Source organism: Hakea prostrata, chromosome 7 (genome assembly GCF_041222555.1).
Source record: "Hakea prostrata isolate BN-2017 chromosome 7, UWA_Hpros_2, whole genome shotgun sequence".
Classification (NCBI taxonomy): Eukaryota; Viridiplantae; Streptophyta; class Magnoliopsida; order Proteales; family Proteaceae; genus Hakea; species Hakea prostrata.
This window is the reverse complement of record NC_142606.1, coordinates 24,835,858-24,848,319: the sequence shown is the minus strand read 5'-3', so window position 1 is coordinate 24,848,319 and position 12,462 is coordinate 24,835,858. Positions and strand designations below refer to the sequence as shown.

General features: G+C 35.2%; 1 protein-coding gene across 2 annotated transcripts; it reads left to right on the top strand.

Moving 5' to 3' along the window:
* The first annotated feature begins 5,391 nt into the window (after nt 1–5,391).
* LOC149010757 (universal stress protein PHOS34-like) lies at nt 5,392–8,138 on the top strand. Of its 2 annotated transcripts, none has more exons than XM_089163102.1 (4): nt 5,392–5,756; nt 5,856–5,950; nt 6,245–6,366; nt 7,797–8,138. In XM_089163102.1, exons 1-4 carry the CDS (start codon nt 5,573–5,575, stop codon nt 7,882–7,884), a joined length of 489 nt encoding a protein of 162 aa, XP_089019228.1. In that variant the 5' UTR covers nt 5,392–5,572; the 3' UTR covers nt 7,885–8,138. The 2 variants fall into 2 exon arrangements, with proteins under 2 accessions (XP_089019228.1, XP_089019227.1); XM_089163101.1 differs by having other exon boundaries at nt 5,394–5,756; nt 5,853–5,950; nt 7,797–8,134.
* Nucleotides 8,139–12,462: the final 4,324 nt, after the last annotated feature.

Sequence of the window (12,462 nt, the reverse complement as noted above, 5' to 3'; positions counted from 1 at the left end):
ATTTCTAGATTAGAAATTAATTCCATCTTCTATTGGTAAATATTGGATTTATTGCTGGGTAGAAGGTATATTTATTGATAAACAGAGCTGATACAAAATCATCTACATTATATAATTGCAGAAGCCGATTGAGAGTTTAGAACCAATTTAGATGTAGAACGAAGAATTCAGCTGCAAAGAGAAAGCAAAGGTTTCAAATTGGAATGTTAGATATGATGGCATTATTGATGAAGATGTATTTATTATTATTTATTTGATTTAATTTTTCTTAATTAATTAAATGAGATTTTTTTGGGTAAAATTAAAGGAGAATTAATTGAACTTATTTTTGTGTTTTTTTAGAAATAAGGTGATTTTATTTATTATTAATAATATAGAGTAAAATTGACAAATATTAGATATTGGTGGATTTTAATCATAGAGATTTAATCTTGCTATCTAATAACTCATGAATGCTAAGATATAACTTAATTAATTCAAATGGAATACAAATCTTAGCCAATTTGGAAACAGTTGGAGATTCAATGAACAAAATTTGAACAAAATTTGTAACAAGATTTGAAAATTGTGCAAATAGATTCATCTTGAGTATTTTGGGCATATTTCTCTCATTTAAACTCGGATTGAGGTGATTCAAGATACTATAAAAAGACAACAAAAATATACAACTTTCTAGTTTTGAGTTTTCCCATAATCCGAACGAATAAATGATGAATTAATGGGTTAAGAAGACTAATTCATTATGTGCGAGATATATAAAAAGGAGAAGTCAACCACGGATAGAAAAGAAGACGGAGAACACAGATCTCGACTTTCATCTCTCTCTCTCTCATTGCACAAGAAGAAGACCACAACCCTCTCTCAAAATTTCATAATTATTTATTTTATGAGCTTTGTTAATATGAATAGTTAGTTCATTTTTTCTTTGAGGATGTAGATGAACCATTGCATATTTTATTAATTTGATAGTTTTATGCTTTATAGTTGATGCTTTTAATTGTGTCTAAATTTGGCCAAAGATGCTCTATAGCTAAGCAAACTAAGCATGTCAAGCTTCGACGAAGGACAATACTCTTGCAAAGATAGGGCATATCTAGGAAATACCATATTTTGTTTTGAAACATAGAGTTATATCGATTAACGAAAAGCATTGAGGATTTGAAATCGCAACGATCCTCATTTATTCATTGCTAAAGTTTTTGCATTAATTAATTTTTAGTTTCTTTGTGTTTTCTTTAGTAGAATAGAACAATTCAGATATACTTTAAATTAGGTTTTGTTGAATTCAATCATAGTAACTTACCATTTTAGTTCCCCGTAGTTTGACCTCATATTTTCTGCTAATTAGATTAGTATAAGATTTTATTTTTGATTGGTTAACGACATGATCAATTATCAAAATATATAGATATACTTAACAAAATAAAGAAATAAATAATCATAAATAACAAAAAATGTATAAAGTTTAAACACCATTGATATTCTATGCTAATCAACAATTGAGAGGAGTAAATTTTTATTGCTAGAGAGAAGTAAGCAAAGCTTATAATTAAAGATGTTTATCTATCAATTTTTGGCAAATTTCTTGACAAGATTGAACCTTCTGGTTAAGTCTTCAATGAATCTTCATTTAAAAAAAATTAATAAAATTTAGCCCAATAAACTTGAGATGGATTTACTTGGATCTTTTTGAATCCAATGGAGAGGCATGTTAGCACACTAATCATGGATAGCTCTAATCATTCAATATGCACCAGATGTATTGACATCCTAGTGAGGATTTTTTTATGATTTTTTATCAGAAGATCGTCTATGATGTGTGAATCAAATACTCATTTGTTTAGTTGATTCAATAGTTTCCTTGTAAGAAAAAGGGAAAAAAGGGTAGAGTATGTGCATTTGGCCTAGACCTTCCCACATTGCATAAGGTATAGCCTTCTTTATTGGAGTCAATGTGTAAGTGATAATTGCTTGCCATTAAAAAAAAAAAAGTGTAAGTGATAGTCACCTCCCTTGCGCAGTTGCACTGCTCCCCACCTCTCCCTTTTTATTTTTTTTCTTTATTATTTTTTAAAAAGAGCAAATTGCACTGACACCTAAAATGGAAACTTTAAAGCACTGACACTCCACTTTATATTTAAAAACTACAAAGACCCAAAATTGGATTTTCATTGGATATATCTGTCCAATTTATCATTAAAAACAATCCAGATATGGTTTATTATAGGGATATTTTTTTTTTAATTGAAACATAATAAACACTGATTTAACTGTTTTCAGTGATAAAATTGAAAAAAATATATCCAATAAAAATTCAATTTTAGGTATTTGTGTTTTTTAAACATAAAATGGGGTATCAGTGCTTTAAAGCTTCTATTTTTGGGTGCCAGTTCAATTTGCTCTTATAAAAATGACTATACATCAAGGAAAAAAAAAAGAGCCCTAACCCACCCAATGCCCAAACAAGACATAGATTGGGTTTTCCAAATCAAATTGGATTGCAAAGTCCAGCCTAGGTTAGGGTTGGAACCTCAGCCCAAACCAACCCAAATTCTAGTACTAATCGTGTTTTAAGTTTTGAATTAATAAAAAATTTACATTTGAGTCACTAACTCTTGGAAATCATCAATTCCCAAAATTATTGGATTTTTGTTGGCGCTTGTGCGGATATCCATCCGCGCAGGCTTTAAACTGTGACACCTGTTTTGTAGAAAACGGATGGCTGAGATTTATTAATCATTTAACAAGTTTTAAATATTACAATCATATGTCCTTGAGATTTTCTAAATTTACAAAGTTAATTCACATTCCTTCCACAAACAATGGCCGTATGGGTTAGAAAATCTAACGTCTGAACGCTAGGAATCGATGCCGAGTTCACCACTGAGAAATCGCTGAAATCTCGCCACCACAGTCTTCACCTACCTCTCTGTCACTGCACTCCTCCACCTCAAATCAACGCCAGTTGTCATCTCTAGCTCAAGTCGCTGAAATCTCTGCTGTGAGAATAAGAACTTTCTTTTGTTAACAAGGGAACAACAAAAAATAGTCCATGCTTTTGAGAAGCCAAAGCAGTCCCAAGGACCAGAGCCAGCAATCGTCTCACCTCACTCGATGTTTTTCGTGGTCTTTCCGTCTGTGTGAGTCAAATCTTCCTTCATTTTCCTAATCGCTCTTTCTCCCCTGCTTACACGAAGCAACTAATTGGCATACACTCCCTGTCAACGCTGAATGCAAAACAACCCAGAGTGAGCGATAATATTCAACATCATCAACAAGTGTCACTCCCACTTCAATTTCAATCTGCAGGAAACAACCCACAGTCACCTCAGCCATTCTTAAATAAATTTGTACGACGCAACTCATGCTTCCCCCCACCTTCAAGAGTATTGCGAGACTCCGGATTGTTGTCTTCCTCAGTGCGAGTTCTGTATATTGTAAGTGGAAGGGTTCGGAATGATGGACTTTGAGTGATTCTCAAGGTGGCAACCTATTTTGTTGGTTTGTTCAGAAAATATGATTGGCAACTATATGGGTGTTCGCCACGTAGCGAATGAACCGGCGATTTCTCCACAAAAATTCCATTCAATTCCGGTAGCAACAACCTTGCCTCAATATTCAGCCATCATGTCGTTGCTGTTCTTTTTGGTTTTCCATGAGATGAACTAAACCATCGGATCTATATTGATTTTGCCCCAAATTTGTTTCTAACATGAAAACCGTGGTGTCAAACCTAATATCAACGATGAAGCAGTCCGGCGAGTGGCGATAGATGTAACATGATGATTTTTATAAATTTAGAAAATCTCAAGGACGTGTGATTGTAATATTTAAAACTTGTTAAATGATAAATGAATCTCAGCCATCCATTTTCTGCAAAACACGTGGCACAGTTTAAAGCCTGCGTGGATGGATATTTGCGCAAGCGCCAACAAAATCCAAAATTACTTGGGTCACAAGTGAAACTAACACTAATGCAGGTTTGGTAGAGTGGTAAGATCCATACTTCTCAGTGGAAAGGTCATGGGTTCGACCCTTGTGAATGATAAAGTTCCCCTTGAGAATGTAATCGAGGTGCACGTAAGCTGACTCAAATGAACATCATATACCTAATAAAATCACTACTACCATTTCAACTGCCATCACTTTCGTCATCGGTGACCAACGCCTCCGTTCAAGGCGCTGTTGCAAGAAATCAATAAGGAGAATTGCAAATTTGACACCTTTGCTCAGAGCTTTCCTTCTTAGGAAGGTTGTGACTTGTGAGTGGAGATTACATGTATGGATCGGCTGGGTTTGGGTCGTTGGATTTGGATAAAAAGAGCGGTGAGAGACAAAAGCCGTGCTTTCCCCTTACTTCTGAATCTCAGTCTAGATGATGAGCACCAAACCACCATGCTTGCTACTTGTTGTAACAGTCTTCTTCAAATGTTGTTCTTGAAATAAACAAGAATTATTAGTGAAGATGACAAGAAAATTAGATAAATATGTGAATTTTCCAATAAAAAGTAAATTAAAATTAAATGATGGGACAAACAAAACATGATCAAGGGCAAACCCTAGCAACAAAGTGATGGATTCAAAATGGATGACAGAAGCAAAAGAACCATAAGATAAAGCAATGGACAAGGAAGAAGGGCATGGGGTAAAGGCTTGTAAATAAAGATGTGTCCAAAGCAATATGTTCTATTGCACCTAAGTCAAGGATTCAAGGAGAAACAAAAGAAGAAGGTGAAGATACAGGAATGGTCAAAGCAATAATCGCCATTAATGCAGAAGATGTAGCAATGGCTGAAGAAGAAAAAGCAGCGCATGACTGCTAAAAAGATGATCGTCTAAGATGATACCATGTTAATGAAGATTGAATCACATATCTGTATTATTTCTTCCACAAACGTAAGAGATATTTACACGTAAAGAAAATGACTTTCTTAATTCTAGATATTGTCTTTCCTACTATTCCAGTCAATTTATGATTACAACAAAAATAAAAAAAAATACAAAATATACAATAAATAATAAAAGAGATATATAAAAAAAACATATGTGGAAAGATATGAAAAGATAGATCATAAAGATATGATAAAATACCCAAATTACACATTTCTCTTTTAAATATTTGATGATTAATGATATGACTTGTGCTAAATGATCGAGCAGCTTCTGGGCTTTTGCTTCTTGCTTTAGAACATCCCCCAGTAAGTTGATATAAAAGCATCGATTAAAAAGAAAAAGGGATTCCCCCCATCCCGCAACAAGAAAGAAAAATAGAACACTACTACACTTGTTCAGTTTCGATTTCCTTTACACTTTATTCGATTCGTTTTTTTTTTTATTGATTTTTACACACTTTTTTCGCTCCATTTTAATGCTTTAATAAGATATTAGATTTCCACAATAGAAGAGCCACGACATTCGATTCAAATAATTCATTAATCTTCTATTTGCTTCTACGTTGTTCGTTCAGTTTCACTTTTAGGAACTCAGGAGACTCAAAACTCTATAAACTTCTGGAGGGTGAGTTCAGAAAGTTGAGAGCAGAGAGATAATAAGAAAAGGGTTCAATTAATCAATGGAGTCGACGACAGAGAAACCACTGATGGTGTTGGGTATTGACGAGAGCGAGATCAGCTTCCACGCTCTCAACTGGGTTCTTGATCACTTCTTTGTCCCCTTCTCTTCTAACCCTCCTTTTAAGCTCCTGGTCGTTCACGCGAAGCCTTTGCCTTATACGGTTGTCGGAATCCCTGGACCTGGTAAGCTTCTAGTCTCACTTCGTCTTCTCTCTCGACCTGGATTCTTCAAGTTCCCCAGATTAGTGAGATTCCTTCTAATTTTAATTCGATTTTCAGCAGGAATTGCCGAAGTTTTTCCTCTTGTAGAAACAGATATCAACGCGAAAACAGCTGGAGTTATAGAGAAGGTCAAGGAAACCTGCCACAATAAATCTGTAAGATCAGTCCTACCCAATACCCATCAAGGAAAATAAATGGAATTGTAAGAAAATTAAATTTCATATGAAAACTCTTCTCGATAACCAGACTATATTTCTCTGTCCTAGCCAACAATTTTGTTGTTTTCAACTGAAATCTGCAATTGTCAATTCAGTTGGGTTATCATCTCTGCAGAATTTGGCTGTTCATTGGAAAAAATTTTAATTGAAAATGTTGATACTTAAAAGTGTTTTGATCTGGTTACTTTACCACTATAGGAAGCTTTGCTGAGCATTTTGATCAATGTGCAGGTGGATGATGTAATTGTTGAAGTGATGGAAGGAGATGCTAGGAATGTTCTCTGTGAGACTGTAGAAAAACACCATGCGTCCATGTTGGTGGTGGGTAGTCATGGTTATGGAGCTATAAAAAGGTGAGCTTATGATCCTCATACCATTGATTGATAAATGGCAGGGTAAAGAAGCAAGTTTAAGAAAAAGGTTATTCATTCATTGTCTATGATTGTTTATTTTAAGTATCTTTTTCATTTCCTTCTTATTTTGTCTTCTATTTTATATCTAGAACTGCATTTCCAATATTTTAAAGTGTGCTACTATATTGATTTTAATGGCCACTTTTAAGACCCTGAAGTTGAGAATGTAGGAATAGGGGAATTGTATGGTATCAAAATGACCATGTAGGAGGGACAAGGACAAGTGGCAGGGTTCTATTGGGAGCAGCCACTCTCATGTTGGCTTATGTGGTAAGTAGTTAGGATAGGTGGGGCTATATTACTGGGGGGGGGGGGAGGAATTGATTAGTGTTCTGTTTGGGGCAAGCTTGCTTGCGTAGAAGGGAAGACCCTTGGTTGGGGCATCTTGAAGGGTGTATTCAGGTTTTGGGGGAGATCCTTGTAATGGGTCTTGCTTGATCAACTACAATGGTTGAGTTACAATGCATTAGTCCTCTACATTTCATCTTCAAATCCTGTTTTACGCAATTCGAATGCTGTGTGTTTGTGTAAATTGGAGTGCTGGAAAGAACTGATATGCAGGTGAATCAACCACAGGAGAGGGTCTCATTTTGCAGGGGAACCTACTGAGTGATTCTAGGGGCAATTGAGAGTCTTATCAACTACTATTGGACCATTAAAATCATGTTAGTTGAAACTGAACTAGTATTGCTCTGCATATATACTCTCCCAGTACATGAAGCATAAGGGCCAAATTTTCTTCATTTGCATACTTAGGCCTTGTATCTAGTGTTGTCTCAGATAGAACTGATTGGAAGGCAAGGATCCATGTAACCAACCCCATTTAGTTAAGAAAAAGCTTCTTCTTCTTGTTGATACTATAAACTTTACAAATGTTACTTATGCAATAGGAAATTCAGTTAACAAATTGTTTGTGCTAATAAGCCTGATAGAAAAACCTCAGAACAGCAAAAAATCATGTTCAGGTCATAAACAACTAGGAATTTCTACGGTTAAAGAGAGCTAGGGATACACATCCAGGGCAGGAAGTTGCTCGGCAGATATGAAGCCATTAGGGCAGTAGAATTTGCAAATTAATGTCAGCATTTCTCTGGGAAGGGAGGAAGATGCAGCAAGCATGAGAGAAAATGGTGCTATTAGATATATGTATTCATTGATGTCTAACCAACATATTCTTCATCTTTTTTCTGTTTTCTGGATTTATTGGAAACACCCTCTCCCCCTCTCCCCCCCCCCCCCCCCCCCCCCCCCAAAAAAAAAAAAAAAAAAAAAAAAAAGAATTAGTGATCTTGGAGTTTCCTAGTTGAATGTTTGATGCTTTAGTTTATATTATTCCATGATTAATTGAGATTTTGGTTTATAATTTTCAGGGCTGTTTTGGGCAGTGTAAGTGACTACTGTGCTCACCATGCTCACTGTACTGTGATGATTGTGAGGAAGCCCAAACCCAAGCACTGAGCTCTCCAGCTAATGCATTTGTGATGAATGTCCATTCCATTCAAGATAGCATTCACCAAATATCATTGGCAATGTCTATTTTTGTGCAAGTTCAGTGACCATGTTGTGTGTAAGTTAATAACTCTAAAAGAGATTGAGACTTCATAATACTTGTAAGAACTGTTTGTATGAATAAAAATAAACAAATCCTGTGTGTGCTTATTAACTTGGTGCAAGTGTCACCCTTCTTCCATGGTTTTTGTGTGTCTGAGGTGTGGGGGAGAGAGAATAAAAGAAAAGCTCATTTGAATGGTCTGTTCTGGCGTTGATAAGGTGAACCAAGTGGGTCATCCTTATGCCATATGGAATGCTGATCAGAATGGAGTAACCAGCTTACTATTGCATTGAGCCCTAAATTATAAATCACATTTAAAATGGGATAGCATAACTGTTCCATGCACAAGGCCAGTGAGACAAAGAGAATAGGTGGGGTTTTACTATGCTGACTTGTGTAATTTCATGTCTTACAGAGTTACAGTAGGGGTACTAGGGAAAACATGAAAATAAGAAGGGAGAGATTTGACATTTTAGACATGGGTTGTTAAGAAAAATGAATGACACAAATAAACAACTGAAGTTGATGACCCCAGTGAGATTTGCCATGACAATCTGAAATGGTCTTGACGGTGAAGATCTCGATGATTATCCCGCTCACACTCCCGAACTTTCCATTCTTGTTTGTAAAACCCCTCTACCTTGCTCTCCCGACCCACTCCGTTGTTTGAGAATAGGATTGTTTTCATAGTGTAGGAGTCAGTAGGACAACTAGAACTAAGAAATATTTCTTGAACGAGTTAATTAGACGCCTGTTTACAAGCATAGAATGTTCTCCTAGTAAGAAACATGGGAAAACGATTTCATATAGAGATCTGGTCTCTTTGAATGAATGTATTACCAAACACATGAAATTTCCACCAACAGTAATTGATAGTTGGTAGGAGAATGAAAAGGCTATCACACTTCACCCAGTCGGATCCGGTCATAACCGAATACCCATGAGGGTGGTACACTGCAAGACCTAAGTTCAGTGACAAATCCATACACCATAGGATGTAGCATAATTAAAAGGACATGAATAAATCAAATTCAAGTATAAAATTATCAAATCTGAAATAATGATTACAATTGTCCAAAACTTCAAATCAAAAGTTAAAACATTAGAGCTCCAAGAAAGAAAAAATGCATGCAGTGGAAATATTCAAGAGTCTTTGTAAAAGATATCATCGCCCCTCCTAAAAGAAATCAATGTGTAAATATAGAATAGTGACATGAAAGATACTAAAGATTTCCTAAGGATGGCAATGTCTCTATCTCTAAAAGCCGGCTTCGTAGGAGTAGTCGAGGCATGAACACGAGGCATGAGCATGAAGCTTCGTGCACTTTCACCTCTTCCTCAATTGTACCTTCCGAAAAACTTCCTAGCGACGAATCCTCCACTTGAAAGGGGGCTTCATAATCTATAGAGAGATCTAAAAAAAAAACACAAATAAAGTAATGAGTTCCACATACTCAGTGAAGTTAACTAACATTCATGTCATGCATTCATCCAAATTTCCACATCATATTCATAAGATAACCACGTAATTAATAATATAAATAAGGGATAATTACTATTGTCCCCCTGGACTTTGATTTTATCACTACCGTATCCCCTGTACTTTTCAATATCACTAATCCAACCTTCAACTTTGTCTACAATTACTATTGTCCCCTTACCGTTAAGTTCCGTTAGTTTACTGATGATGTGGGATCTTTATATTTTCTCAAAAACTCCAAAATACCCTTATACTTATTTCTTTACTTATTTACCCTTTTGTCAAGTTACAATAATGCCATTAATTAACTATGGAGAAAAAAGTAACTATAATTCGTTTTGTTCTAAAAAAAATAATAAAAAAACCACAAAAAGGAAAGAATGATTGATTAAAATTCAAATAAAAACCGAAGAGGAAGGAAAATTGAATTCAACTCAAATTGGAAATTGAATATCACCTAAAAATATTTTCAAAATAAATGAAGTTTAGTGAAGGTGGAAACTAAATCGGATTTGGATTTTGCTCATTTCTTTAATTCAAAATAAATGAAGTTTAGCGAATGCGGGAAACTAAATTGGATTTGGATTTTGCCCATTTCTTTAATTCAAAATAAATGGAGCTTAGTGAAGGCAGTAAACCAAATTGGATTTGGATTTTGCCCATTTCTTTAATTCAAAACAAATGAAGTTTAGGTGGGAAACCAAATCGGATTTGGATTTTGCCCATTTCATTAATTCAAAATAAATGAAGTTTAGGGTAAAATTGACATTTAATCTGGTTTTTATAAATGGGGTAGCATCGTCTTTTGATTTCTTAATTTTAATGAAGGGCAAATTAGACATTATATATTCAAACTTAACGGCTACTTAACACCGTTATAAGGAAGGGGGGCAACAGTAATTTCGTAAAGAACAGGGTTTTATTAGTAATAAAATCAAACTACAGGGGGGCAACAGTAATTATCCCTATAAATAAACTAATGCATGATTATGATATAATATTCCTAACTTTATCATGTAGTCTCTAAGGTAGACATGCATTAAGTTTAAACACCAATTTCCTTTGGAAGGTCTCAATCACTCTCCCTCAACAAGATACGTTTATTGGGTTCTCCGTGGTTGGTAGGTAAAGTCCTGTCAAGCCATGGTTGGTATATAGGTCACCGCTCTATCACATCAACGTTTGGTATGAGATTTGGCGTGTGTCAAGGATAATCCTAAGCCCTACGTAAAGTCATACGGTCTTGTACTACATATGGTTCAGATTCCTCCCCTATGGCACCAATCAACTCGGTTCAGTATCATTTTTCACCTAGAAATGTTATCCTCAACGGGAGCCATCTATTGGACCCCATTCCTTAACCTAGTGGTCACCCACATTTAATGGACATAATGCTTTCCATGTCCTCTCACGAGTTGGTTACCAGTCTTAAGTGCCCAGGAGCCCTTATCTATTATATGCAACCCGACCGCTCTATGATAATAGTGGGTCTGCTTGACTCTCAGGACTCAACCACTAACATCACGAGTTAACCGGCTTTAATACCCCTACTGGAAAGGTTGTAGTACTCATAGGGATTCCTAGCCCAACACTGCTAGACACCTATCATTCATGTAGTTTGGTCTAGATGCAATCACATAAGGTCACTAGGGTAATGGGCGAACCCACAACCCTAGTTAGTAAAATAAGATGAGAGAAGCAATCTCATTCAACATCATTCATCTCATACATTCCCATATACTTTTCATATCAATAATATAAGATTCAAAATAAAAGTAAAAACCAATCATTCCAACCTTACCTTTCGTTCGCACAAAGTCACATACAAGCATATCATAATAGATATCAATTTAAAGCAATTTATATCACTAATAGAATTTAAAATAATTATACTTAAAAATACAAAACATGGTTAGTTATTCATCATCTTTCAATTCGATTCTGTTCTCCAAAGTCCCAAATTTCACTCTCACAACTCGGTGATTATAATCAAAATAAACCTAATCATGTAAGTAGGGGGTGTAAGTTTGGCCCTGGCGGCCCTGACCCGCCCTAAGCCTGCCCTAAGCCCGAATAGGCTTGGGCAAAAGATTTTGGCCCTAATACCGGATAGTTTTACCGGATAGGGGTAAACATCTAAAAATAGATGATAATCGGATTCGGATACCCCGAACTAGGGAACCATAAAAAAAATGTAAAACGCAATTATCAATCAATAATCGGATATTTATCGGATCGGATTATATCGGAATCCGATAAAGTTTCGGATTCCGATGTGCTCTAAATTTTATCGGATCGGATTCGGATTCCCTACGATTTTGGCCCTGATCTTAACCCTGATTTTGGCACTGATTTTGACCCTGATCTTGGCCCTAATATTGGCCCTAATCTTGGCCTTGATCTAGGCCCATGATTTTGGCCCTAATTTTGGCCGGATCCTGACCCTAATTTTGGCTCTACTCTTAACGTTAATTTGACCTTTATCATGTACTAGATTTTTACCCTAATCTTCATATTAACATTGATATAAGTCTCGACTTTGACCTTCAGTCATTTTGATATTAGACTATGAGTTCATTTTTTATATTATTTTTCAGATAATTTTTATTTTTCAAACTAAGTCATTTTTAGTTCTCAAGAGTCATTGATTTTTTTTTTTTTTTTTGACCAAGGCGAGATAATATATTATAAATAACAAAAACTAGTATATAGATAATTAATATCTAACAAATCTACACCCCAACTTCTCATCATGAATATTAACATCTTTCTTTTGCCTCCAATGTGATATTTCAGGGGAAAAGAAAAGAAAAAACTTATTAAGGATAGATAATTATGTTTATAACTAAAATATCATTTTCTTTAACTACAAAAAAAATATCAATACTAAATTATGGTTGATTTATTTTTAACAAAGTTTTGAATATGGATTTTTTTGTTGAATAAGGATATCAATGGGAGAAGTTTTCAATTTCCATAACCAAAGTAATGGGAGAGGTTTTAA